General features: G+C 56.7%; 1 protein-coding gene across 1 annotated transcript in view; it reads right to left on the reverse strand.

Annotated features, from left to right (window-relative positions):
- LOC144952171 (uncharacterized) overlaps positions 1-23,290 on the reverse strand; it is a 54,334-nt gene that overhangs the window by 10,569 nt on the left and 20,475 nt on the right. Inside the window, exons 9-11 of the mRNA XM_078882573.1 lie at positions 22,880-23,067; positions 16,479-16,584; positions 6,908-7,038 (exon numbers count right to left, since the gene is read on the reverse strand). Coding sequence (XP_078738699.1) covers positions 6,908-7,038; positions 16,479-16,584; positions 22,880-23,067 — 425 coding nt within the window. The remainder of the gene's footprint in view (positions 1-6,907; positions 7,039-16,478; positions 16,585-22,879; positions 23,068-23,290) is intronic.

The raw sequence follows: 23,290 nt of genomic DNA on the forward strand, positions 1-23,290 counted from the left end.
TGCACCTTGAGGCCACGTGAAGTGTCGAACGCCCGCTGGCAGGAGGTCACGGGGCAGACCCAGCAGGTGCCACGGGTCGACTGACTGAGATGACCGAGATGACTGGCTGATGCACCACCTGTGCCCTCTACTGTGCCACCACCACCACCACCACCACAACCACCACAACCACCACAACCACATATCCCCCCCCCCCCCCCCCTCTGTCTATTTAAGGCCACCCCACAGAGACGATCACCCCTCTCTGTCACCTGTGTTGCTCCCGCTATGTATGTATCTTGGTGATGTCTGTCTGCGAATATGTCTGTCGAAAGTTTTCTGGTTAGATGTTATGTCGCTATTTCATTATACCTGATGATGACGATTGCCTGTGTTGCAATCGAAACGTCGTATTCTATTATTTCATTTAATTTATTATCTTATCTTTGGACGTGACTTAACCGAAAGAACCAAATAATAATTCCTGCAGTCACGAAAGTTCTAAAATTAAGATATTCTGAGGTTTTTTTTCGGTAAAGTCACGTAGGTAAAACATCAAAATTTAAAAAAAATAATAAAAATCACGACGTTTCGGAGGCAACACAAGTCTCCGTCTTCAGGTGGAACCGTCACAGCACGATAGCTGTATCAAGTGAATGAAAAATTCCAATAAAACAGTCCTTGTGTATATACTGGTTGAGGGTGGCAGGAGCCAAGGTAGGCCCCTGGAAATTATTTTATTTTTGAAATTTTTTTTTATAATATTCAGGGGCCTACCTTGGCTCGTCCCACCCTCAACCAGTATACATATACAAACATTAAAATTAATAAAAGTAAAATAAAATAAAAAGTCACGACGTTTCGGAGGCAACACAAGTCTCCGTCTTCAGGTGGAAGCTTGTGTTGCCTCCGAAACGTCGTGACTTTTATTTTGTTTTTTATTTTACTTTTATTGATTTTAATGTTTTACCTACGTCGTGACTTTTATTTTGCTTTTTATTTTACTTTTATTGATTTTAATGTTTTACCTACGTCGTGACTTTTATTTTGCTTTTTATTTTACTTTTATTGATTTTAATTTTTTACCTACGTCGTGACTTTTATTTTATTTTTCATTTTACTTTTATTGATTTTAATTTTTTACCTACGTCGTAACTTTTATTTAGTTTTTTATTTTACTTTTATTGATTTTAATTTTTTACCTACGTCGTGACTTTTATTTTGCTTTTTATTTTACTTTTATTGATTTTAATTTTTTACCTACGTCGTGGCTTTTATTTTGTTTTTTATTTTACTTTTATTGATTTTAATTTTTTACCTACGTCGTAACTTTTATTTAGTTTTTTATTTTACTTTTATTGATTTAAATTTTTTACCTACGTGGTGACTTTTATTTTATTCTTTATTTTACTTTTATTGATTTCAATTTTTTACCTACGTCGTGACTTTTATTTTGTTTTTTATTTTACTTTTATTGATTTTAATTTTTTACCTACGTCGTGACTTTTATTTTGTTTTTTATTTTACTTTTATTGATTTTAATGTTTTACCTACGTCGTGACTTTTATTTTGTTTTTTATTTTACTTTTATTGATTTTAATGTTTTACCTACGTCGTGACTTTTATTTTGTTTTTTATTTTACTTTTATTGATTTTAATTTTTTACCTACGTCGTGACTTTTATTTTGTTTTTTATTTTACTTTTATTGATTTTAATTTTTTACCTACGTCGTGACTTTTATTTTGTTTTTTATTTTACTTTTATTGATTTTAATGTTTTACCTACGTCGTGACTTTTATTTTGTTTTTTATTTTACTTTTATTGATTTTAATTTTTTACCTACGTCGTGACTTTTATTTTATTTTTTATTTTACTTTTATTGATTTTAATTTTTTACCTACGTCGTGACTTTTATTTTGTTTTTTATTTTACTTTTATTGATTTTAATTTTTTACCTACGTCGTGACTTTTATTTTGTTTTTTATTTTACTTTTATTGATTTTAATGTTTTACCTACGTCGTGACTTTTATTTTGTTTTTTATTTTACTTTTATTGATTTTAATTTTTTACCTACGTCGTGACTTTTATTTTGTTTTTTATTTTACTTTTATTGATTTTAATTTTTTACCTACGTCGTGACTTTTATTTTATTTTTTATTTTACTTTTATTGATTTTAATTTTTTACCTACGTCGTGACTTTTATTTTGTTTTTTATTTTACTTTTATTGATTTTAATTTTTTACCTACGTCGTGACTTTTATTTTGTTTTTTATTTTACTTTTATTGATTTTAATGTTTTACCTACGTCGTGACTTTTATTTTGTTTTTTATTTTACTTTTATTGATTTTAATTTTTTACCTACGTCGTGACTTTTATTTTGTTTTTTATTTTACTTTTATTGATTTTAATTTTTTACCTACGTCGTGACTTTTATTTTATTTTTTATTTTACTTTTATTGATTTTAATGTTTTACCTACGTCGTGACTTTTATTTTGTTTTTTATTTTACTTTTATTGATTTTAATTTTTTACCTACGTCGTGACTTTTATTTTGTTTTTTATTTTACTTTTATTGATTTTAATTTTTTACCTACGTCGTGACTTTTATTTTGTTTTTTATTTTACTTTTATTGATTTTAATGTTTTACCTACGTGGTGACTTTTATTTTGTTTTTTATTTTACTTTTATTGATTTTAATGTTTTACCTACGTCGTGACTTTTATTTTGTTTTTTATTTTACTTTTATTGATTTTAATGTTTTACCTACGTCGTGACTTTTATTTTGTTTTTTATTTTACTTTTATTGATTTTAATTTTTTACCTACGTCGTGACTTTTATTTTATTTTTTATTTTACTTTTATTGATTTTAAATTTTTACCTACGTCGTGACTTTTATTTTGTTTTTTATTTTACTTTTATTGATTTTAATGTTTTACCTACGTGGTGACTTTTATTTTGCTTTTTATTTTACTTTTATTGATTTTAATGTTTTACCTACGTGGTGACTTTTATTTTGTTTTTTATTTTACTTTTATTGATTTTAATGTTTTACCTACGTCGTGACTTTTATTTTGTTTTTTATTTTACTTTTATTGATTTTAATGTTTTACCTACGTCGTGACTTTTATTTTGTTTTTTATTTTACTTTTATTGATTTTAATGTTTTACCTACGTGGTGACTTGACCGAAAAAAATCTAAGAATATGAACCCTTGCAGTCACGGAAGCTTCAAATCTAGAATTGACACCACAACCACCACGACAACAACCACGACAACAACCAGGTTAACCAACACAACCACCACAACCACCACAACAACCACAACCACAACAACAACCACGACAACCACAACCACCACAACAACAACCACGACAACAACCAGGTTAACCAACACAACCACCACAACCACCACAACAACCACAACCACAACAACAACCACGACAACCACAACCACCACAACAACAACCACGACAACAACCAGGTTAACCAACACAACCACCACAACCACCACAACAACCACAACCACAACAACAACCACGACAACCACAACCACCACAACAACAACCACGACAACAACCAGGTTAACCAACACAACCACCACAACCACCCCAACAACCAGGTTAACCAACACAACCACCACAACAACAACCACAACAACCAGGTTAACCAACACAACCACCACAACCACCACAACAAGCACAACCACCACAACAACAACCACGACAACAACCAGGTTAACCACCACAACCACCACAACAACCACAACCACCACAACCAGGTTAACCAACACAACCACCACAACCACCACAACAACCACAACCACCACAACAACAACAACCACAACCACAACAACAACAACCACAACAACCAGGTTAACCACCACAACCACCACAACCACCACAACAACCACAACCACCACAACAACAACCACAACAACAGCCAGGTTAACCAACACAACCACCACAACCACCACAACAACCACAACCACCACAACAACAACCACAACAACAACCAGGTTAACCAACACAACCACCACAACCACCACAACCACCACAACCACCACAACAACCACAACAACAACCACAACAACCAGGTTAACCAACACAACCACCACAACAACCAAATCAACCACAAAAATCACATCAACCACAACAATCACCATGACAACAACCATGTTAACCACAACAACCAAATCAATCACAACAATCACATCAACACACAACAACCACCATGACAACAACCAGGTTAACCACCACAACCACCACAACGATCACAACAACCAAATCAACCACGACAATCGGCACAACAACAACCCCCCCACCAACACGACCCACGGTGACCCCAGCGACCGACACGACCCACGGTGACCCCAGCGACCGACACGACCCATGGTGACCCCAGTGACCGACACGACCCACGGTGACCCCAGTGACCGACACGACCCACGGTGACCCCAGCGACCGACACGACCCATGGTGACCCCAGTGACCGACACGACCCACGGTGACCCCAGTGACCGACATGACCCATGGTGACCCCAGCGACCGACACGACCCACGGTGACCCCAGCGACCGACATGACCCACGGTGACCCCAGCGACCGACATGACCCATGGTGACCCCAGAGACCGACATGACCCACAGTGACCCCAGAGACCGACATGACCCACGGTGACCCCAGAGACCGACACGACCCACGGTGACCCCAGAGACCGACATGACCCACAGTGACCCCAGCGACCGACATGACCCACGGTGACCCCAGCGACCGACACGACCCACGGTGACCCCAGCGACCGACATGACCCATGGTGACCCCAGTGACCGACATGACCCACAGTGACCCCAGCGACCGACACGACCCACGGTGACCCCAGCGACCGACACGACCCACGGTGACCCCAGCGACCGACATGACCCACGGTGACCCCAGCGACCGACATGACCCACGGTGACCCCAGCGACCGACACGACCCACGGTGACCCCAGCGACCGACATGACCCACGGTGACCCCAGAGACCGACATGACCCACGGTGACCCCAGGGACCGACATGACCCACGGTGACCCCAGCGACCGACACGACCCACGGTGACCCCAGAGACCGACATGACCCACGGTGACCCCAGCGACCGACATGACCCACGGTGACCCCAGCGACCGACACGACCCACGGTGACCCCAGCGACCGACATGACCCACGGTGACCCCAGGGACCAACACGACCCACGGGGACCCCAGAGACCGACACGACCCACGGTGACCCCAGCGACCGACACGACTCACGGTGACCCCAGCGACCGACATGACCCACGGTGACCCCAGCGACCGACACGACCCATGGTGACCCCAGCGACCGACACGACCCATGGTGACCCCAGCGACCGACATGACCCACGGTGACCCCAGAGACCGACATGACCCACGGTGACCCCAGGGACCGACATGACCCACGGTGACCCCAGCGACCGACACGACCCACGGTGACCCCAGCGACCGACACGACCCACGGTGACCCCAGCGACCGACACGACCCATGGTGACCCCAGCGACCGACACGACCCACGGTGACCCCAGCAACCGACATGACCCACGGTGACCCCAGAGACCGACATGACCCACGGTGACCCCAGGGACCGACATGACCCACGGTGACCCCAGCGACCGACATGACCCACGGTGACCCCAGAGACCGACATGACCCACGGTGACCCCAGCGACCGACATCACCCACGGTGACCCCAGCGACCGACACGACCCACGGTGACCCCAGCGACCGACATGACCCACGGTGACCCCAGCGACCGACATGACCCACGGTGACCCCAGGGACCAACACGACCCACGGGGACCCCAGAGACCGACACGACCCACGGTGACCTCAGCGACCGACACGACTCACGGTGACCCCAGCGACCGACATGACCCACGGTGACCCCAGCGACCGACACGACCCATGGTGACCCCAGCGACCGACACGACCCATGGTGACCCCAGCGACCGACATGACCCACGGTGACCCCAGCGACCGACATGACCCACGGTGACCCCAGGGACCGACACGACCCACGGGGACCCCAGAGACCGACACGACCCACGGTGACCTCAGCGACCGACACGACTCACGGTGACCCCAGCGACCGACATGACCCACGGTGACCCCAGCGACCGACACGACCCATGGTGACCCCAGGGACCAACACGACCCACGGTGACCCCAGCGACCGACATGACCCACGGTGACCCCAGCGACCGACATGACCCACGGTGACCCCAGCGACCGACACGACCCACGGTGACCCCAGCGACCGACATGACCCACGGTGACCCCAGCGACCGACACGACCCATGGTGACCCCAGCGACCGACACGACCCATGGTGACCCCAGCGACCGACATGACCCACGGTGACCCCAGGGACCAACACGACCCACGGGGACCCCAGAGACCGACACGACCCACGGTGACCCCAGCGACCGACACGACTCACGGTGACCCCAGTGACCGACATGACCCACGGTGACCCCAGCGACCGACACGACCCACGGTGACCCCAGTGACCGACACGACCCATGGTGACCCCAGTGACCGACATGACCCACGGTGACCCCAGAGACCGACACGACCCACGGTGACCCCAGAGACCGACATGACCCACGGTGACCCCAGCGACCGACCCCCATCGTGACCCCAGCGACCGACACGACCCATGGTGACCCCAGTGACCGACATGACCCACGGTGACCCCAGAGACCGACACGACCCACGGTGACCCCAGAGACCGACATGACCCACGGTGACCCCAGCGACCGACCCCCATCGTGACCCCGGCGACCGACATGACCCCCACCGTGACCCCAGCGACCGACATGACCCCCACGGTGACCCCAGCGACCGACACGACCCCACGGTGACCCCTGACCTCTTGAGGGCCGAGGCTTCGGGCCGAGCATCGTTCTTGAGGCCGAAGAAGGATGAGAGGGCGACGCGGTCGACCAGCGACAGGACGAGGTCACAGGCCGCCACCACCTCGCCCAGACGCTGGACACGCTCCTAGCGGGGGGGCGGGGCATCGTCGTTACCATCGTTATCATCGTTACCGTCGTTACCATCGTTAACATCGTCATCATAGACAGCACGAGGTCACAGGCCGCCACCACCTCGCCCAGACGCTGGACACGCTCCTAGCGGGGTGGCGGGGCATCGTCGTTACCATCGTTATCGTCGTTACCATCGTTACCGTCGTTACCATCGTTAACATCGTCATCATAGACAGCACGAGGTCACAAGACGCCACCACCTCGCCCAGACGATGGACACGCTCCTAGCGGGGGGGCGGGGCATCGTCGTTACCATCGTTACCATCGTCGTTACCATCGTTACCATCGTCGTTACCATCGTTATCATTGTTGTTACCATCGGTGGTGGTGAGGGTGGTGAAGGTGATGATGGTGGTGAGTGTGGTGGTGAGTGTGGTGGTGAGTGTGGTGGTGAGTGTGGTGGTGAGTGTGGTGGTGAGTGTGGTGGTGAGTGTAGTGGTGAGTGTAGTGGTGGTGAGTGTGGTGGTGAGTGTGGTGGTGAGTGTGGTGGTGAGTGTGGTGGTGAGTGTGGTGGTGAGTGTGGTGGTGAGTGTGGTGGTGAGTGTGGTGGTGAGTGTGGTGGTGAGTGTGGTGGTGAGTGTGGTGGTGAGTGTGGTGGTGAGTGTGGTGGTGAGTGTGGTGGTGAGTGTGGTGGTGAGTGTGGTGGTGAGTGTGGTGGTGAGTGTGGTGGTGAGTGTGGTGGTGAGTGTAGTGGTGAGTGTGGTGGTGAGTGTGGTGGTGAGTGTAGTGGTGGTGAGTGTGGTGGTGAGTGTGGTGGTGAGTGTAGTGGTGGTGAGTGTGGTGGTGAGTGTAGTGGTGGTGAGTGTGGTGGTGAGTGTGGTGGTGGTGAGTGTGGTGGTGAGTGTAGTGGTGGTGAGTGTGGTGGTGAGTGTGGTGGTGGTGAGTGTGGTGGTGAGTGTGGTGGTGAGTGTGGTGGTGAGTGTGGTGGTGAGTGTAGTGGTGAGTGTAGTGGTGAGTGTGGTGGTGAGTGTGGTGGTGAGTGTGGTGGTGAGTGTGGTGGTGAGTGTGGTGGTGAGTGTAGTGGTGAGTGTAGTGGTGAGTGTGGTGGTGAGTGTGGTGGTGAGTGTAGTGGTGAGTGTGGTGGTGAGTGTGGTGGTGAGTGAGTGGTGAGTGTGGTGGTGAGTGTGGTGGTGAGTGTGGTGGTGAGTGTAGTGGTGGTGAGGGTGGTGGTGAGTGTGGTGGTGAGTGTAGTGGTGGTGAGTGTGGTGGTGAGTGTGGTGGTGGTGAGTGTGGTGGTGAGTGTGGTGGTGAGTGTGGTGGTGAGTGTGGTGGTGAGTGTGGTGGTGAGTGTGGTGGTGAGTGTGGTGGTGAGTGTGGTGGTGAGTGTGGTGGTGAGTGTGGTGGTGAGTGTGGTGGTGAGTGTGGTGGTGAGTGTGGTGGTGAGTGTGGTGGTGAGTGTGGTGGTGAGTGTGGTGGTGAGTGTAGTGGTGAGTGTAGTGGTGAGTGTGGTGGTGAGTGTGGTGGTGAGTGTGGTGGTGAGTGTAGTGGTGGTGAGTGTGGTGGTGAGTGTGGTGGTGGTGAGTGTGGTGGTGAGTGTGGTGGTGAGTGTGGTGGTGAGTGTGGTGGTGAGTGTGGTGGTGAGTGTAGTGGTGAGTGTAGTGGTGAGTGTGGTGGTGAGTGTGGTGGTGAGTGTGGTGGTGAGTGTGGTGGTGAGTGTGGTGGTGAGTGTAGTGGTGAGTGTAGTGGTGAGTGTGGTGGTGAGTGTGGTGGTGAGTGTAGTGGTGAGTGTGGTGGTGAGTGTGGTGGTGAGTGAGTGGTGAGTGTGGTGGTGAGTGTGGTGGTGAGTGTAGTGGTGGTGAGGGTGGTGGTGAGTGTGGTGGTGAGTGTAGTGGTGGTGAGTGTGGTGGTGAGTGTGGTGGTGGTGAGTGTGGTGGTGAGTGTGGTGGTGAGTGTGGTGGTGAGTGTGGTGGTGAGTGTAGTGGTGAGTGTAGTGGTGAGTGTGGTGGTGAGTGTGGTGGTGAGTGTGGTGGTGAGTGTGGTGGTGAGTGTGGTGGTGAGTGTAGTGGTGAGTGTAGTGGTGAGTGTGGTGGTGAGTGTGGTGGTGAGGTAGTGGTGAGTGTGGTGGTGAGTGTGGTGGTGAGTGTGGTGGTGAGTGTAGTGGTGAGTGTAGTGGTGAGTGTGGTGGTGAGTGTGGTGGTGAGTGTGGTGGTGAGTGTGGTGGTGGTGAGTGTGGTGGTGAGTGTGGTGGTGAGTGTAGTGGTGGTGAGTGTGGTGGTGAGTGTAGTGGTGGTGAGTGTGGTGGTGAGTGAGTGGTGAGTGTGGTGGTGAGTGTGGTGGTGAGTGTAGGTGGTGGTGAGGGTGGTGGTGAGTGTAGTGGTGAGTGTGGTGGTGAGTGTGGTGGTGAGTGTGTGGTGGTGAGTGTGGTGGTGAGTGTGGTGGTGAGTGTGGTGGTGAGTGTGGTGGTGAGTGTGGTGGTGAGTGTGGTGGTGAGTGTAGTGGTGAGTGTAGGTGGTGAGTGTGGTGGTGAGTGTGGTGGTGAGTGTGGTGGTGAGTGTGGTGGTGAGTGTGGTGGTGAGTGTGGTGGTGAGTGTGGTGGTGAGTGTGGTGGTGAGTGTGGTGGTGAGTGTGGTGGTGAGTGTGGTGGTGGTGAGTGTGGTGGTGAGTGTGGTGGTGAGTGTGGGGTGGTGAGTGTGGTGGTGAGTGTAGTGGTGGTGAGTGTGGTGGTGAGTGTGGGTGGTGAGTGTGGTGGTGAGTGTGGTGGTGGTGAGTGTGGTGGTGAGTGTGGTGGTGAGTGTAGTGGTGGTGAGTGTGGTGGTGAGTGTGGTGGTGAGTGTAGTGGTGGTGAGTGTGGTGGTGAGTGGAGTGGTGAGTGTGGTGGTGAGTGTGGTGGTGAGTGTAGTGGTGGTGAGGGTGGTGGTGAGTGTAGTGGTGAGTGTGGTGGTGAGTGTGGTGGTGAGTGTAGTGGTGGTGAGTGTGGTGGTGAGTGCGGTGGTGAGTGTGGTGGTGGTGAGTGTGGTGGTGAGTGCGGTGGTGAGTGTGGTGGTGAGTGTAGTGGTGAGTGTGGTGGTGAGTGTGGTGGTGAGTGTGGTGGTGAGTGTAGTGGTGGTGAGTGTGGTGGTGAGTGTAGTGGTGAGTGTGGTGGTGAGTGTGGTGGTGAGTGTGGTGGTGAGTGTGGTGGTGAGTGTGGTGGTGAGTGTGGTGGTGAGTGTGGTGGTGAGTGTGGTGGTGAGTGTAGTGGTGGTGAGTGTGGTGGTGAGTGTGGTGGTGAGTGGTGGTGAGTGTGGTGGTGAGTGTGGTGGTGAGTGTGGTGGTGAGTGTGGTGGTGAGTGTGGTGGTGGTGAGTGTGGTGGTGAGTGTGGTGGTGGTGAGTGTGGTGGTGAGTGTGGTGGTGGTGAGTGTGGTGGTGAGTGTGGTGGTGGTGAGTGTGGTGGTGAGTGTGGTGGTGAGTGTGGTGGTGAGTGTGGTGGTGAGTGTGGTGGTGAGTGTAGTGGTGAGTGTGGTGGTGAGTGTGGTGGTGAGTGTGGGTGGTGAGTGTGGTGGTGAGTGTGGTGGTGAGTGTGGTGGTGAGTGTGTTGGTGAGTGTGGTGGTGAGTGTGGTGGTGAGTGTGGTGGTGAGTGTGGTGGTGAGTGTGGTGGTGAGTGTGGTGGTTAGGATGGTGGTGAGTGTGTTAGTGAGTGTGGTGGTGAGGATGGTGGTGAGTGTGGTGGTGAGTGTAGTGGTGAGGATGGTGGTGAGTGTGGTGGTGAGTGTAGTGGTGAGGATGGTGGGTGAGTGTGTTAGTGAGTGTAGTGGTGAGGATGGTGGTGAGGATGGTGGTGAGTGTGGTGGTGAGTGTGGTGGTGAGTGTAGTGGTGAGGATGGTGGTGAGTGTGGTGGTGAGTGTGGTGGTGAGTGTGTTAGTGAGTGTGGTGGTGAGTGTGGTGGTGAGTGTAGTGGTGAGTGTGGTGGTGAGTGTGTTAGTGAGTGTAGTGGTGAGTGTGGTGGTGAGTGTGGTGGTGAGTGTGGTGGTGAGTGTAGTGGTGAGTGTGGTGGTGAGTGTAGTGGTGAGGATGGTGGTGAGTGTGGTGGTGAGTGTGGTGGTGAGTGTGGTGGTGAGTGTGGTGGTGAGGGTGGTGGTGAGTGTGGTGGTGAGGATGGTGGTGAGTGTGGTGGTGAGTGTAGTGGTGAGTGTGGGGGTGAGTGTGGTGGTGAGTGTGGTGGTGAGTGTGGTGGTGAGTGTGGTGGTGAGTGTGGTGGTGAGGGTGGTGGTGAGTGTGGTGGTGAGTGTGGTGGTGGTGAGTGTGGTGGTGAGTGTGGTGGTGAGTGTGGTGGTGAGGATGGTGGTGAGTGTGGTGGTGAGTGTGGTAGTGAGTGTGGTGGTGGTGAGTGTGGTGGTGAGTGTGGTGGTGAGTGTGGTGGTGAGTGTGGTGGTGAGTGTGGTGGTGAGTGTGGTGGTGAGTGTGGTGGTGGTGAGTGTGGTGGTGAGTGTGGTGGTGAGTGTGGTGGTGAGTGTGGTGGTGAGGGTGGTGGTGAGGGTGGTGGTGAGTGTGGTGGTGAGTGTGGTGGTGGTGAGTGTGGTGGTGAGTGTGGTGGTGGTGAGTGTGGTGGTGAGGGTGGTGGTGAGTGTGGTGGTGAGTGTGGTGGTGAGTGTGGTGGTGAGTGTGGTGGTGAGTGTGGTGGTGAGTGTGGTGGTGAGTGTGGTGGTGGTGAGTGTGGTGGTGAGTGTGGTGGTGAGTGTGGTGGTGAGTGTGGTGGTGAGGGTGGTGGTGAGGGTGGTGGTGAGTGTGGTGGTGAGGATGGTGGTGAGTGTGGTGGTGAGTGTGGTAGTGAGTGTGGTGGTGAGTGTGGTGGTGAGTGTGGTGGTGGTGAGTGTGGTGGTGAGTGTGGTGGTGAGTGTGGTGGTGAGTGTGGTGGTGAGTGTGGTGGTGAGTGTGGTGGTGGTGAGTGTGGTGGTGAGTGTGGTGGTGAGTGTGGTGGTGAGTGTGGTGGTGAGGGTGGTGGTGAGGGTGGTGGTGAGTGTGGTGGTGAGTGTGGGGGTGAGTGTGGTGGTGAGTGTGGTGGTGGTGAGTGTGGTGGTGAGGGTGGTGGTGAGGGTGGTGGTGAGGGTGGTGGTGAGTGTGGTGGTGAGTGTGGGGGTGAGTGTGGTGGTGAGTGTGGTGGTGAGTGTGGTGGTGAGTGTGGTGGTGAGGGTGGTGGTGAGGGTGGTGGTGGTGAGTGTGGTGGTGAGTGTGGTGGTGAGTGTGGTGGTGGTGAGTGTGGTGGTGAGTGTGGTGGTGAGTGTGGTGGTGAGTGTGGTGGTGGTGAGTGTGGTGGTGAGTGTGGTGGTGAGTGTGGTGGTGAGGGTGGTGGTGAGGGTGGTGGTGGTGAGTGTGGTGGTGAGTGTGGTGGTGAGTGTGGTGGTGAGTATGGTGGTGAGTGTGGTGGTGAGTGTGGTGGTGGTGAGTGTGGTGGTGAGTGTGGTGGTGAGTGTGGTGGTGAGTGTGGTGGTGAGGGTGGTGGTGAGGGTGGTGGTGGTGAGTGTGGTGGTGAGTGTGGTGGTGAGTGTGGTGGTGAGTGTGGTGGTGAGTGTGGTGGTGAGTGTAGTGGTGAGTGTGGTGGTGAGTGTGGTGGTGAGTGTGGTGGTGAGTGTGGTGGTGAGTGTGGTGAGTGTGTGGTGAGTGTGGTGGTGAGTGTGTTGGTGAGTGTGGTGGTGAGTGGTGGTGAGTGTGGTGGTGAGTGTGGTGGTGAGTGTGGTGGTGAGTGTGGTGGTGAGTGTGGTGGTTAGGATGGTGGTGAGTGTGTTAGTGAGTGTGGTGGTGAGTGTGGTGGTGAGGATGGTGGTGAGTGTGGTGGTGAGTGTGGTGGTGAGTGTAGTGGTGAGGATGGTGGTGAGTGTGGTGGTGAGTGTGGTGGTGAGTGTGTTAGTGAGTGTGGTGGTGAGTGTGGTGGTGAGTGTAGTGGTGAGTGTGGTGGTGAGTGTGGTGGTGAGTGTGGTGGTGAGTGTAGTGGTGAGTGTGGTGGTGAGTGTAGTGGTGAGGATGGTGGTGAGTGTGGTGGTGAGTGTAGTGGTGAGTGTGGTGGTGAGTGTGGTGGTGAGTGTGGTGGTGAGTGTGGTGGTGAGTGTGGTGGTGAGTGTGGTGGTGAGTGTAGTGGTGAGGATGGTGGTGAGTGTGTTAGTGAGTGTGGTGGTGAGGATGGTGGTGAGTGTGGTGGTGAGTGTAGTGGTGAGGATGGTGGTGAGTGTGGTGGTGAGTGTGGTGGTGAGTGTGGTGGTGAGTGTGTTAGTGAGTGTAGTGGTGAGGATGGTGGTGAGTGTGGTTAGGAGTGTGGTGAGTGTGGTGGTGAGTGTGTTAGTGAGTGTAGTGGTGAGGATGGTGGTGAGTGTGGTGAGGAGTGTGGTGAGTGTGGTGGTGAGTGTGTTAGTGAGTGTAGTGGTGAGGATGGTGGTGAGTGTGGTGAGGAGTGTGGTGAGGAGTGTGGTGAGTGTAGTGGTGGTGAGTGTGGTGGTGAGTGTAGTGGTGGTGAGTGTGGTGAGTGTGGTGGTGAGTGTAGTGGTGGTGAGGGTGTTAGTGAGTGTGGTGGTGAGTGTGGTGGTGAGGATAGTGGTGAGTGTGGTGGTGGTGAGTGTGAGTGGTGAGTGTGTTAGTGAGTGTGGTGGTGAGGATGGTGGTGAGTGTGGTGGTGAGTGTGGTGGTGAGGATGGTGGTGAGGATGGTGGTGAGTGTGGTGGTGAGAGTAGTGGTGAGTGTGTTAGTGAGTGTGGTGGTGAGGATGGTGGTGAGTGTGGTGGTGAGGATGGTGGTGAGTGTGGTGGTGAGTGTGGTGGTGAGTGTGTTAGTGAGTGTGGTGGTGAGGATGGTGGTGAGTGTGAGTGGTGAGTGTGTTGGTGAGTGTAGTGGTGAGGATGGTGGTGAGTGTAGTGGTGAGTGTGGTGGTGAGTGTAGTGGTGAGTGTAGTGGTGAGGATGGTGGTGAGTGTAGTGGTGAGGATGGTGGTGAGTGTAGTGGTGAGTGTGGTGGTGAGTGTGAGTGGTGAGTGTGGTGGTGAGTGTAGTGGTGAGTGTGGTGGTGAGTGTAGTGGTGGTGAGTGTGAGTGGTGAGTGTGGTGGTGAGTGTAGTGGTGAGTGTGTTAGTGAGTGTAGTGGTGAGGATGGTGGTGAGTGTGGTGGTGAGTGTAGTGGTGAGGATGGTGGTGAGTGTGGTGAGGAGTGTGGTGAGTGTGGTGGTGAGTGTGTTAGTGAGTGTAGTGGTGAGGATGGTGGTGAGTGTGGTGAGGAGTGTGGTGAGTGTGGTGGTGAGTGTGTTAGTGAGTGTAGTGGTGAGGATGGTGGTGAGTGTGGTGAGGAGTGTGGTGAGTGTGGTGGTGAGTGTAGTGGTGGTGAGTGTGTTAGTGAGTGTAGTGGTGAGGATGGTGGTGAGTGTGGTGAGGAGTGTGGTGAGGAGTGTGGTGAGTGTGGTGGTGAGTGTGGTGAGTGTGGTGGTGAGTGTAGTGGTGGTGAGTGTGAGTGGTGAGTGTGGTGGTGAGTGTAGTGGTGAGTGTGTTAGTGAGTGTAGTGGTGAGGATGGTGGTGAGTGTAGTGGTGAAGATGGTGGTGAGTGTGGTGAGGAGTGTGGTGAGTGTGGTGGTGAGTGTGTTAGTGAGTGTAGTGGTGAGGATGGTGGTGAGTGTGGTGAGGAGTGTGGTGAGGAGTGTGGTGAGTGTAGTGGTGGTGAGTGTGGTGAGTGTGGTGGTGAGTGTGTTAGTGAGTGTGGTGGTGAGGATGGTGGTGAGTGTGGTGGTGGTGAGTGTGGTGAGTGTGGTGGTGAGTGTGGTGAGTGTGGTGGTGAGTGTGGTGAGTGTGGTGGTGAGTGTGGTGGTGAGTGTGGTGGTGAGTGTGGTGGTGAGGATGGTGGTGAGTGTGGTGGTGAGGATGGTGGTGAGTGTGGTGGTGAGTGTGGTGGTGAGGATGGTGGTGAGTGTGGTGGTGGTGAGTGTGGTGGTGAGTGTGGTGGTGAGTGTGGTGGTGAGTGTGGTGGTGAGGATGGTGGTGAGTGTGGTGGTGAGTGTGTTAGTGAGTGTGGTGGTGAGGATGGTGGTGAGTGTGGTGGTGAGTGTGGTGGTGAGTGTGGTGGTGAGTGTGGTGGTGAGTGTGGTGGTGAGTGTGGTGGTGAGTGTGGTGGTGAGTGTGGTGGTGAGTGTGGTGAGTGTGGTGGTGAGTGTGGTGGTGAGTGTGGTGGTGAGTGTGGTGAGTGTGGTGGTGAGTGTGGTGGTGAGTGTGGTGGTGAGTGTGGTGGTGAGTGTGGTGGTGAGTGTGGTGGTGAGTGTGGTGAGTGTGGTGGTGAGTGTGGTGGTGAGTGTGGTGGTGAGTGTGGTGGTGAGTGTGGTGGTGAGTGTGGTGAGTGTGGTGGTGAGTGTGGTGGTGAGTGTGGTGGTGAGTGTGGTGAGTGTGGTGGTGAGTGTGGTGGTGGTGAGGGTGGTGAGTGTAGTGGTGGTGAGCGTGGTGAGTGTGGTGAGCGTGGTGGTGAGGAGTGTGGTGAGTGTAGTGGTGGTGAGGGTGGTGGTGAGTGTGGTGAGTGTGGTGGTGAGTGTGGTGGTGAGTGTGGTGGTGAGTGTGGTGGTGAGTGTGGTGGTGAGTGTGGTGGTGAGTGTGGTGGTGAGTGTGGTGGTGAGTGTGGTGGTGAGTGTGGTGGTGAGTGTGGTGAGTGTGGTGGTGAGTGTGGTGGTGAGTGTGGTGGTGAGTGTGGTGGTGAGTGTGGTGGTGAGTGTGGTGAGTGTGGTGGTGAGTGTGGTGGTGAGTGTGGTGGTGAGTGTGGTGGTGAGTGTGGTGAGTGTGGTGGTGAGTGTGGTGGTGAGTGTGGTGGTGAGTGTGGTGGTGAGTGTGGTGGTGAGTGTGGTGGTGAGTGTGGTGGTGAGTGTGGTGGTGAGTGTGGTGGTGAGTGTGGTGAGTGTGGTGGTGAGTGTGGTGGTGAGTGTGGTGGTGAGTGTGGTGGTGAGTGTGGTGGTGAGTGTGGTGAGTGTGGTGGTGAGTGTGGTGGTGAGTGTGGTGAGTGTGGTGGTGAGTGTGGTGGTGGTGAGGGTGGTGAGTGTAGTGGTGGTGAGCGTGGTGAGTGTGGTGAGCGTGGTGGTGAGGAGTATGGTGAGTGTAGTGGTGGTGAGGATGGTGGTGAGTGTGGTGAGTGTGGTGAGTGTAGTGGTGGTGAGGATGGTGGTGAGTGTGGTGAGTGTGGTGAGTGTAGTAGTGGTGAGGATGGTGAGTGTAGTGGTGGTGAGCGTGGTGAGTGTGGTGAGCGTGGTGGTGAGGAGTGTGGTGAGTGTAGTGGTGGTGAGGGTGGTGGTGAGTGTGGTGAGTGTGGTGAGTGTAGTGGTGGTGAGGATGGTGGTGAGTGTGGTGAGTGTGGTGAGTGTAGTAGTGGTGAGGATGGTGAGTGTAGTGGTGAGTGTAGTGGTGGTGAGGGTGGTGGTGAGCGTGGTGAGTGTGGTGAGCGTGGTGGTGAGGAGCGTGGTGAGGGTGCTACCTTGTCAGCGGAGTCGAGCTGCTGGAGGCGAGCGAGGTGGAGTGGGAGGTGAGCCGGGAAGTCGACCTTCAGCTCCTCGTAGAGGGCACTGCTGGCGACACCCAGCCTGGCACGCACACGCACGCTCACCCACACGCTCACCCACACGCTCACCCACTCACTCGCTCGCCCACACGCTCGCCCACACGCTCGCCCACACGCTCGCTCACCCGCACGCTCACCCACTCACTCACCCACCCACCCACCCACCCACTCACCCCACCCACCCACCCACCCACTCACCCACCCACCCACTCACCCACTCACCCACCCACCCAGCCACTCACTTCCCCAGCCAGCCACTCACCCATCCACCCACCCACTCACCCACCCACCCACCCACTCACTCACTCACCCACCCACCCACCCACCCACTCACCCACCCACCCACTCACCCACTCACCCACCCACCCAGCCACTCACTTCCCCAGCCAGCCACTCACCCATCCACCCACCCACTCACCCACCCACCCACCCACTCACTCACTCACCCACCCACCCACCCAGCCACTCACTTCCCCAGCCAGCCACTCACCCACCCACCCACCCACTCACCCACCCACCCACCCACTCACCCACCCACCCACTCACCCACCCACCCACTCACCCACCCACCCACCCACCCACCCACTCACCCACCCACCCACTCACCCACCCACCCACCCACCCACCCACCCACTCACCCACCCACCCAACCACCCACTCACCCACCCACTCACCCACTCACCCACTCACTCACCCACCCACCCACCCACTCACCCACCCACCCACCCACCCACCCACCCACTCACCCAGCCACTCACTTCCCCAGCCAGCCCACTCACCCACCCACCCACCCACTCACCCACCCACCCACCCACCCACCCACTCACTCACTCACTCACCCACCCACCCACCCAGCCACTCACTTCCCCAGCCAGCCACTCACCCACCCACCCACCCACTCACCCACCCACCCACCCACCCACCCACCCACTCACTCACTCACCCACCCACTCACCCACCCACCCACTCACCTACTCACCCACCCACTCACCCACCCACCCACTCACCCACTCACCCACCCACTCACTCACCCACCCACCCACCCACCCACTCACCCACCCACCCACCCACTCACCCACCCACCCAGCCACTCACTTCCCCAGCCAGCCACTCACCCACCCACCCACCCACTCACCCACCCACTCACTCACTCACCCACCCACCCACCCAGCCACTCACTTCCCCAGCCAGCCACTCACCCACCCACCCACCCACTCACCCACCCACCCACCCACCCACCCACCCACCCACTCACTCACCACCCACCCACTCACTCACCCACCCACTCACCACCCACCCACTCACCCACCCACCCACCCACTCACCCACTCACCCACCCACTCACCCACCCACCCACCCACCCACCCACTCACCCACCCACCCACCCACCCACCCACCCACTCACCCACCCACCCACTCACCCACCCACCCACCCACCCACTCACCCACCCACTCACCCACCCACCCACTCACCCACCCACTCACTCCACTCACCCACCCACCCACCCACCCACTCACCCACCCACCCACTCACTCACCCACCCACCCACCCACCCACCCACTCACTCACCCACCCACCCACTCACCCACCCACCCACCCACTCACCCACCCACTCACTCACCACACCCACTCACTCACTCACCCACCCACTCACCCACCCACCCACCCACCCACTCACCCACCCACCCACCCACCCACTCACTCACCCACCCACTCACCCACTCACCCACCCACCCACTCACCCACCCACCCACCCCAGCCACTCACCCACCCACCCACCCACTCACTCACCACCCACCCACCCAGCCACTCACTTCCCCAGCCAGCCACTCACCCACCCACCCACCCACCCACCCACCCACTCACTCACTCACCCACCCACTCACCCACCCACCCACCCACTCACTCACCCACCCACCCACCCAGCCACTCACTTCCCCAGCCACCCACTCACCCACCCACCCACTCACCCACCCACCCACCCACCCACTCACTCACCCACCCACCCACTCACCAACCCACCCACTCACCCACCCCACCCAGCCACTCACTTCCCCAGCCAGCCACTCACCCACCCACCCACTCACCCACCCACCCACCCACCCACTCACTCACCCACCCACCCACCCAGCCACTCACTTCCCCAGCCAGCCACTCACCCACCCACCCACCCACTCACCCACCCACCCACAAACCCACTCACTCACTCACCCACCCACTCACCCACCCACCCACTCACCCACTCACCCACCCACTCACCCACCCCACCCACTCACCCACTCACCCACCCACCCACCGACTCACCCACCCACCCACCCACCGACTCACCCACCCACTCACCCACCCACCCACCCACCCACTCACTCACCCACCCACCCACTCACCCACTCACCCACCCACCCCACTCACCCACCGACCCACCCACCCACCCAGCCACTCACTTCCCCAGCCAGCCACTCACCCACCGACCCACTCACCCACCCACCCACCCACCCACTCACTCACTCACTCACCCACCCACCCACCCAGCCACTCACTTCCCCAGCCAGCCACTCACCCCACCCACCCACTCACCCACCCACCCACCCACCCACTCACTCACTCACTCACCCACCCACCCACTCACCCACCCACCCCACTCACCCCACTCACCCACTCACCCACCCACCCACCCACTCACCCACCCACCCACCCACCCACTCACTCACCCACCCACCCACTCACCCACTCACCCACCCACCCACTCACCCACCCACCCACATACTCACCCACCCACCCACTCACCCACCCACCCACCCACTCACCAACCCCACCCACTCACCCACCCACCCACTCACCCACCCACCCACTCACTCACCCACCCACCCACCCACCCACTCACCCACCCACTCACCCACTCACCCACCCACTCACTCACCCACCCACCCACCCACTCACCCCACCCACTCACCCACCCACCCACCCACCCACTCACCCACCCACCCACTCACCAACCCACCCACTCACCCACCCACCCACCCACTCACCCACCCACTCACTCACCCACCCACCCACCCACTCACCCACCCACTCACCCACTCACCCACCCACTCACCCACCCACCCACCCACTCACCCACCCACCCACCCACCCACTCACCCACCCACCCACTCACCCACCCACCCACCCACCCACTCACCCACCCACTCACCCACTCACCCACCCACCCACTCACCCACCCACTCACTCACCCACCCACCCACCCACTCACCTACCCACCCACCCACTCACCCACCCACCCACTCACCCACCCACTCACCCACCCACCCACCCAGCCACTCACCCCACCCACTCACCCACCCACCCAGCCAGCCACTCACCCACCCACCCACCCAGCCACCCACTCACTCACTCACTCACCCACCCACCCACTCACCCACCCACCCACCCACCCACCCACTCACTCACTCACTCACCCCACCCACTCACCCACCCACCCAGCCAGCCACTCACCCACCCACCCACCCACCCACTCCACCCACCCACCCACCCACCCAGCCACCCACTCACTCACCCACCTACCCACCCACCCACTCACCCACCCACCCAGCCACCCACTCACTCACCCACCCACTCAGCCACTCACTTCCCCAGCCAGCCACTCACTCACCCACCCACTCACCCACCCACCCACCCAGCCCCCCACCCACCCACCCAGCCCCCCACCCACCCACCCCCCCACCCACCCAGCCCCCCACCCACCCACCCCCCCACCCACCCACCCACCCACTCACCCACCCACCCACCCACCCACTCACCCACCCACCCACTCACCCACCCACCCAGCCACTCACTTCCCCAGCCAGCCACTCACCCACCCACTCACCCACCCACTCACCCACCCACCCACTCACCCACCCACTCACCCACCCACCCACCCACTCACCCACCCACCCACCCACTCACCCACCCACCCACCCACCCACTCACCCACCCACCCACCCACTCACCCACCCACCCCACCCACTCACCCACCCACCCACCCACCCACCCCACTCACCCATCCACCCCACTCACCCACCCACCCAGCCACTCACCCACCCACCCACCCACTCACCCACCCACCCACTCACCCACCCACCCAGCCACTCACCCACTCACCCACCCACCCAGCCAGCCAGCCACTCACCCACTCACCCACCCACCCACCCACTCACCCACCCACCCACCCACCCCACCCATTCACCCACCCACCCACCCACCCACCCACTCACTCACCCACCCACTCACCCACCCACCCACCCACCCACTCACCCACCCACCCACCCACCCACTCACCCACCCACCCAGCCAGCCACTCACCCACTCACCCACCCACCCAGCCACTCACCCACTCACCCACCCACTCACCCACCCACCCACTCACCCCACCCACCCACCCACTCACCCACCCACCCACCCACCAACCCACTCACCCACCCACCCACCCACTCACCCACCCACCCACTCACTCACCCACCCACCCACTCACCCACTCACCCACCCACCCACCCAGCCACTCACCCACCCACCCAGCCACTCACCCACCCACCCACCCACTCACCCACCCACCCACCCACCCACTCACTCACTCACTCACCCACCCACTCACTCACTCACCCACCCACTCACCCACCCACCCACCCAGCCAGCCACTCACCCACACACCCACCCACCCACCCAGCCACTCACCCACTCACCCACCCACCCACCCAGCCACTCACCCACTCACCCACTCACCCACCCACCCACTCACCCACCCACCCAGCCAGCCACTCACCCACTCACCCACCCACCCACCCAGCCACCCACCCACTCACCCACTCACCCACCCACCCACCCACCCACCCACTCACCCACCCACCCACTCACCCACCCACCCACTCACCCACCCACCCCACTCACCCACCCACCCACTCACCAACCCACCCACTCACCCACCCACCCACCCACCCACTCACCCACCCACCCACCCACTCACTCACCCACCCACCCACCCACCCACCCACTCACCCACCCACCCACTCACCCACCACCCACCCACCCCACTCACCCACCCACCCACCCACCCACTCACCCACCCACCCAGCCAGCCACTCACCCACTCACCCACCCACCCACCCACTCACCCACCCACTCACCCACCCACCCACTCACCCACCCACCCACTCACCCACCCACCCACCCACTCACCCACCCACCCACTCACTCACCCACCCACCCACTCACCCACTCACCCACCCACCCAGCCACTCACCCACCCACCCAACCACTCACCCACCCACCCACTCACCCACCCACCCACCCACCCACCCACCCACTCACCCACCCACCCACCCACTCACCCACCCACCCAGCCAGCCACTCACCCACCCACCCAGCCAGCCACTCACCCACTCACCCACCCACCCACCAGCCACTCACCCACTCACCCACCCACTCACCCACCCACCCACTCACCCCACCCACCCACTCACCCACCAACCCACCCACTCACCCACCCACCCACCCACTCACCCACCCACCCACCCACCCACCCACCCACCCACTCACCCACCCACCCACCCACCCACCCACTCACCCACACCCACCCACCCACCACCCACCCACCCACCCACCCACCCACTCACCCACCCACCCACTCACCCACCCACCCACTCACCCACTCACCCACCCACCCACTCACCCACTCACCCACCCACCCACCCACTCACCCACCCACCCAGCCAGCCACTCACCCACTCACCCACCCACCCACCCAGCCACTCACCCACTCACCCACCCACTCACCCACCCACCCACCCACTCACCCACCCACCCACTCACCCACCCACCCACCCACCCACCCACTCACTCACTCACTCACCCACCCACCCACTCACCCACTCACCCACCCACCCAGCCACTCACCCACCCACCCACTCACCCACCCCACCCACCCACTCACTCACTCACTCACCCACCCACCCACTCACCCACCCACCCACCCACCCAGCCAGCCACTCACCCACACACCCACCCACCCACCCAGCTACTCACCCACTCACCCACCCAGCCACTCACCCACTCACCCACCCACTCACCCACTCACCCACCCACCCACTCACCCACCCACCCAGCCAGCCACTCACCCACTCACCCACCCACCCAGCCACCCACTCACCCACCCACCCACTCCCCACCCACCCACCCACCCACTCACCCACCCACCCCACCCACTCACCACCCACTCACCTACCCACCCACCCACCCACTCACCCACCCACCCACTCACCCACCCACCCACCCAGCCACTCACTTCCCCAGCCAGCTGATCTTGAGGTCTCTGAGTGCTTCGTAGAACTCGTCGCTGGGGTCCCGTGGACGGTCGCGATCCCCACGGCCGCCGCTCTTGGGCTTGGACGGCGCCGCCACCAGGTGGTAGTAGAAGGGGAAGTTCTGAGACACACACACACTCACACACACACAGACACACACACACAGACACACTCACAGACACACACACACAGACACACACACAGACACACACACAGACACACACACAGACACACACACAGACACACACACACACACTCAGACACACACACAGACACACACACACTCACACACACACAGACACACACACACTCACACACACACAGACACACACACACTCACACACACACAGACACACACACACTCACACACACATACATACACACACACACTC

This window comes from Lampetra fluviatilis, chromosome 66 (genome assembly GCF_964198595.1).
Source record: "Lampetra fluviatilis chromosome 66, kcLamFluv1.1, whole genome shotgun sequence".
In the NCBI taxonomy this organism is placed as follows: Eukaryota; Metazoa; Chordata; class Hyperoartia; order Petromyzontiformes; family Petromyzontidae; genus Lampetra; species Lampetra fluviatilis.